This window comes from Stylophora pistillata, chromosome 11 (genome assembly GCF_964205215.1).
Source record: "Stylophora pistillata chromosome 11, jaStyPist1.2, whole genome shotgun sequence".
NCBI classification, from domain to species: Eukaryota; Metazoa; Cnidaria; class Anthozoa; order Scleractinia; family Pocilloporidae; genus Stylophora; species Stylophora pistillata.
Window position 1 is genome coordinate 24,547,472 of NC_142529.1, and position 6,000 is coordinate 24,553,471.

At 36.7% G+C, this 6,000-nt stretch overlaps 1 protein-coding gene across 1 annotated transcript; it reads left to right on the plus strand.

The window, feature by feature from the left end:
* The first annotated feature begins 2,579 nt into the window (after positions 1-2,579).
* Positions 2,580-3,987, plus strand: LOC148720769 (melanocyte-stimulating hormone receptor-like). Its single transcript, XM_088739306.1, has one exon. The coding sequence runs from the start codon at positions 2,658-2,660 to the stop codon at positions 3,597-3,599; it is 942 nt and encodes a 313-aa protein (XP_088595432.1). The 5' UTR covers positions 2,580-2,657; the 3' UTR covers positions 3,600-3,987.
* The last annotated feature ends 2,013 nt before the right edge of the window (positions 3,988-6,000 follow it).

Below are 6,000 nucleotides of genomic sequence, written 5' to 3' on the forward strand. Positions count from 1 at the left end.
AGAGACCATTGATCATTGTTTCCTTAATTGCTCCCGAGTGAAACCTGTATGGTCCCACTTCATTCCCATCATTTCCTCGGTTCTTGATACTAATTTTTCTTCCTCTTGTACATGTGTTTTCTTTTTCCGTTGGATCCCTATTAACTCCAAGAACTCTCGCAATGCCCGATTTTTGATTAAAACAATTCTTTTTGGCATCTGGAAATTTCGAAACAAATCTACCTTTCATAATGGAAATGATTCTCCTGAGGGCATAACTCGATATATCCTCGGGGATATCAAAGCTAGAATCGCTTGTGATTTCTTTAGATTCCCGCTTCCTAGCTTTAGGAATGCCTGGGAGCTCCCATCAATTTGTATAATTGAGGGGGACTCATACAGACTAGTAGTGTAAATATTAGCCTTACTCCGTATACTGCATTTATTAAATAGATCATTATTATCACTACATTAGTTTCTTAGAACATTACATTTACTGAATAGCTTTCTCGTATTAGTTAAAATGAAATAGTATTAATAGTAATTTCATTAGCGTATTATATTAACGAACACTATAGACTTTGTAAATATTAGCTTTAGATCATTATCATCACTACATTAGTGTATTAAGTTAACGAACACTATAGACTTTGGACTGTTAGATAATTTAGTTGGGGCCAAGCCAACTTAGGTGGTTTGTTACAAATAAACCCTTTTCAAAACTTAAAAAAATATATATCTAAATAAGTAATTCGACAGATCGAGTCTTAATAGTTCTCTACTCATCTCTCGACGTCCAACCGTATAGAACCGACATTTTTATTCAAGTGTATTTTTAATTACTTAAGGTAAATCGTCAATTACTCAGGAGAATCGCAACAAAAATCATTCAGTCACCTGTGGTGTACAAGACTGCTTGCTTGAAAAGATGGGACCACAATCCTCTTCAACTTTTAACTGTCTCGTGAGCATAGGAAACAATCACAATGACTTGGCGTACGTAAAAGACCAGGCCTAGGGTAAATAGTGAATGAAACAGCTACATGTAGGACATAAAGGGTATAGTGAAGTAATATACATACACCTATCATCGTTTCGTTCCTGATTCGTGCGACACGTAGAGAAAAAAACTTCAAATATTTTAGAATCAATTTGCATCAGTAACCATACATTAATTTTGAACTGTTTTATATATTAGCCTTCTCCATTTTCCCAAAGACCTATTACCGTTTTCAAGTTGGTCTATATTCTCTTAGCTTCCTAGTCTCCCTCGCAGCTGTTTTTAGTCTCGTCACACAACGCTCCTCCCAACAAACGGCTGCTCACATTCGAACAACATTCTTTTCCACTACTTTAACCAATCACCATTCGGGTTACTTATGTCGAGAACTCTGCGCGCCAAAGTAATCTAACCAATCATATTGTTTCTTTCATCTTGGAGTTCAAAGCTTTCACACGGGGGTCTTACTGTCAGTTGACTAGGGAAAGCTTCTAGCACAAGTCCGTATGGATGACTTCGAATAGGAGACACCAATAGAACCAATAGGAAATCTTGCCAGAGTATAACGTACCTGTTGGCTGATCGCGGTAGAAATATTAGAATTGGCTGTAGCATCAGAAGTACAAGTGGTATTGATCGGATCAAATTGTAAACATTTCGAGGATTTCCCACGGCACGAAGCTTGGATTTCTCTACCGTCGCTCTCAACGTTCAATAAGCGCTTCGTTCTGGGAAGTTCGCGATCCTTGAAGATTCCCTTCAATTCATCTTTGAGCTCTTCAAGATGATCAGAGGCCTTTTTAACTTAATCAATCGTCTGTAGCAAGTTTTACAAACTGACAACTCGCTGGTCGCTGAATAGCAGCTCACATTCACATCCAGACAGGAACAAATAGTCGCCGGAAAATCAAAAGAACTTTTTCCAAAAACAATTTTTTTCTTTTCTCTCAACTGAAGTGGAACAAATAAAGCAACGATCACTTTGCAAAACCTTCTTCGGCGTTTCCTACATCAAGAAAATACGATCAAATGCAGAATTTGAAAAGGCGGGAAAAACGATATTGATTACAACCTCTTCTGCTCTGATTGGTCACATAAGAAACGCTGTCAGTGATCTCATTGGTGCAAAGACAACAAAGGGAAAAGAATGTTGTTCGAACGTGAGCAGCCGTTTGTGGGGAGGAGCGTTGTGTCACGAGACTAAAAGCGGTTGCGAGGGAGACTGTTAGTTTCCCTAAGCTGATGATAATTCATGGCGTACCAAGATCACATGAATTCATTATTTACCCTATTATCCGGGTCAAGGTAACGAATCCGATCCAAAAAACACGTCGGTCGCTGCGTCGGTCAAAGCATCGGCCAACAATTTGAGTAAGGAGGGCGTTTTATTTATGTCAAAATGTGAATTTATCCCACATCAAAAGCCTTTTTTTTTTCTTCCACATCATTTCCAATTCAAATTCGCTGCAAAACTAACAGTTTTTTTTCTCCTTCTAATAACTCGCCGGACACCTTTAGGGCATTATGTATAATCAGACGCTACTGAAGTCTTTAGGCAATTGTTGTTTAAAAAAGTATGATTTAACTGAGTGCTCTTTACTGGGAGAGGGTTTGTTAAGGTAAAATTTTACTCGTTGTAGCTGTAGATGACCTGCAAAATAATGCAAATGACTGGAGAATGATGGCGAGAACAAATATAACGGGAAGTGAAATACGAACGAAACCATTTGAAGGATGGGAATGCTCCTCCTTTTGGGTAGGAGAATTAAAACAACAGTCCATGTCATTTACAGCAGTCAACATTCTCCTCTCCATCACAGCATTTCTTGGGAATTCTCTTATCCTTGTTGCCCTTCGCAAAGAATCTTCCCTTCATCCGCCATCCAAACTCTTGTATCGTTGTCTGGCCATAACTGACCTGTTGGTTGGTCTGGTTACTCAGCCTCTCTATGCCACCTATTGGACGTCCGTGGTTCACGAACATTGGAGCCTTTGTCGATACTCATTCGACGCAGCCGGCGTAGCAGGCTATGCGTTAAATTCAGTGTCTTTGTCGACGTTGACAGCCATAAGTGTTGACCGACTTCTCGCCATGCTGTTGGGACTCAGATACAAAGAGATTGTAACTTTGAGGCGCACGTATATCATTTTAGCTATCCTTTGGGTTATATCTCTGGTCGCTGGTTTATTTTTTTATCTCAACTACCATATAATCTTCTGGTGCAGTCGTATACTTATATCATCTTGCCTGGTTATCTCAATCGCCTCGTACACAAAGATTGTCCTCTCTCTAAGTCATCATCAAGCTCAAATGCAAGATCGTGTTCAACAACAACCGAGCCAGCCAAATGCACTGAACATAACGCGATACAAAAAGGCAGTGTACAATGCACTGTGGGTGCAGCTGGCATTAGTTTTCTGTTATACACCTTTTTTTACGGTGGAAATTGTTATCACTTTTAGTAAAAGCCGATCTCCGAATCTCATCATACTCAGGGGAATGGCAAATGTCATGGTTCTCTTTAACTCAACTTTAAACCCAATTCTTTACTGCTGGAGGATTAGTGAGGTGAGACAAGCAGTAAAGCAGGCAATCAGACAAGCAATCTGCTGTACATAATGTAACCCTTGTTTCGACGTTTGGATGAAGCTATTTGAGAATTACGGATTTTGGGAGAGAAGAGTAAACATGCCATTCGTTAAAAAGAGTAAGGAAAACTATAAATAGTCTGTTGTATTCGAATTATCTAAAGAACAACTGACAGGTAAACAATTTTAGTATAGTAACCATAAAAGAAGAATAATATGTCTCCAATCGGCACATTTTTTATTATGCAGCGAAGGCAATTTATTTTGGAGTCAGAATGCACGAAACTCCGTAATTCACCGACACTGAAGTCTTTGTTGATATTCATTTAAAGCAGCCAGCGTAACAGACTATGCGTTACCGGTTTAATGTCTTTCGTTTGTATAGTATTAAATATATTAATCAGTAGTTTCACTAGCAACCTTTGTGGCTTCCTTTGGTGTTGATATATGGGATCCCATAAAAATGGGTTCCCACTCCACTGATGAACAATCTCATGATCAATGGGTAAAAAGGAAAAAAGTGTATGCAAGGGTAGGGATGAGTGTGTAAAATGAACATAAAAGTTAGGTGTTAAAATTGAGGGAGCGACTTCTGTTACAACAGCACGCTCCTAAACTCAATTTAAAATTGTAAAAAATATATGTTATATATTATTAAAATAAAAAATAAAATCAAAATAAAATAAAATAAAATGAAGTTAATATATTATATAAGAGTAACTATTAGAAAGAGGGGGGAAGCATTTAGGGTTTAGGGTTAAATTGCTAATGTTATATTAGAGTATTGGTTATAGTTAGGGTTAGAGTTATATTAGAGTTAGGGTTAGTGTTAGTTTAGGGTTAGGGTTAGTGTTAGATTAAGTTTAGGGTTAAGGTTGGTGCTAAACTATGGTTGGGTTAGGGCTAAAGTTTGGGTTTGGGTGGGGTTAGGGATAGTAATAGGTAAGGGTTTACGAGGGTTTGTGGTATGGGGTCTATTTTTTTGACTGTAGGAAGGGCAAAGGGGTTATTGATAGGATAGGATAAAAGGATTGTTGATAAAAAGAGAGTATTCTCCTTTTACAATTATTTTTATGGACAGGTGAGTGCAGGGATGGGAAGGATATAGGTAGAAGAGGAGCAGTCTTTACTCCTATTACCCTCTTGATTAGTGGTTGTGGGGATGTGATGAAAAACTGTGTTAGGCATTTTAAATTATAGATGACATATAAAGAGAATATGGTATTGTTAACACTTTTCCTGTGAGTTTACGGTGAGGGGTTATGTTAAAATGTTTTGGGGTGGGGTGGGCTAAGGGTCCAGGTTTATATCTGTTTTCAGGGGGGGGGAATAAAAAGAATAAATTTGAGGTAAATAATGTTGAACTTTGTGTAATAAGAAGGATCTGTAAAGATCTAATAAAATACATATATTAACAGAATACTATTATATATTATAGTATAAGGAGTTGGATCGAGGAGTGGTAAAAGAAGATGTGAAGTGTCTATGAAAGTTGTTCAAAGATGGAGAGAAATGGAAATCAACCGGCCGGGTGAGGAGAGAAGGGGGCATCCGCACCAAGGCTCCTAATGGTTGTGAGTCGTCAGGGGCAAAGCACAACCGAGCGAGGATGTTCCTAGCCTGGTACCAGGTCAATGGCTGACATCCTCGTGCCGAGTCCTTTTTGAAGAAAGCGAGAAAAACTACACAATTATAGTGAGAAATTAGAAAGTCATTGGAACCTATTCCAAAGGGGAAACAAAACCAAAAAAAAAAAACCAAAAAACCAAAAAGACAAAACAAAACAAAAACAAAAAACAAACAAACAAACAAACAAAAACAAATACAGAAACAAAGAAAGCTTTTTGATAATATAGAGGGAAGTAAATATGCATACTAAATAAAGAAAATTTCAGATATAATAGAAGAGAAAACTTTCTAAAACAAATTAAAAAAAAATTTTTTTCAGAGATAGTACGGAGGAGAATGCAATGTTCAAGTAGAGAAACAAAGAATGCGGTGCTAATACTGAAGAGAATACTCATGTAAATTAAAAGAATAATAATTAAATGAATAAAAATAATTCTAATTCCGGTTTCGTGACACTTCCTTTCAGTGTACGCACACTTGAAATAATTATTAATTTTGTTTTTGTTTTTTGTTTTTATTCAGTTAATTATTTTTCTTTTAATTTAATTGAGTATTCTCTTCTGTATTAGCACCGCATTCTTTGTTTTTCTACTGGAACATTGCATTCTCCTCCGTACTATCTCTAAATAAAAAATAATTTTTTTAATTTGTTTACACAAGTTTTCTCTTCTATTATATCTGAAATTTTCTTTATTTAGTATACATATTTACTTCCCTCTATATTATCAATTTTTTTTTTGTTTTTTCTGCTCTTTTTTTGTACTGTTCGGTTTTTTTTGTTTTGTTTTTTTGTTTTTTTGTTT

What these genes read in the sequence shown, in the direction of transcription:
- LOC148720769 (XM_088739306.1), top strand. Translation starts at nt 2,658, where the DNA reads ATGATGGCGAGAACAAATATAACGGGAAGTGAAATACGAACGAAACCA.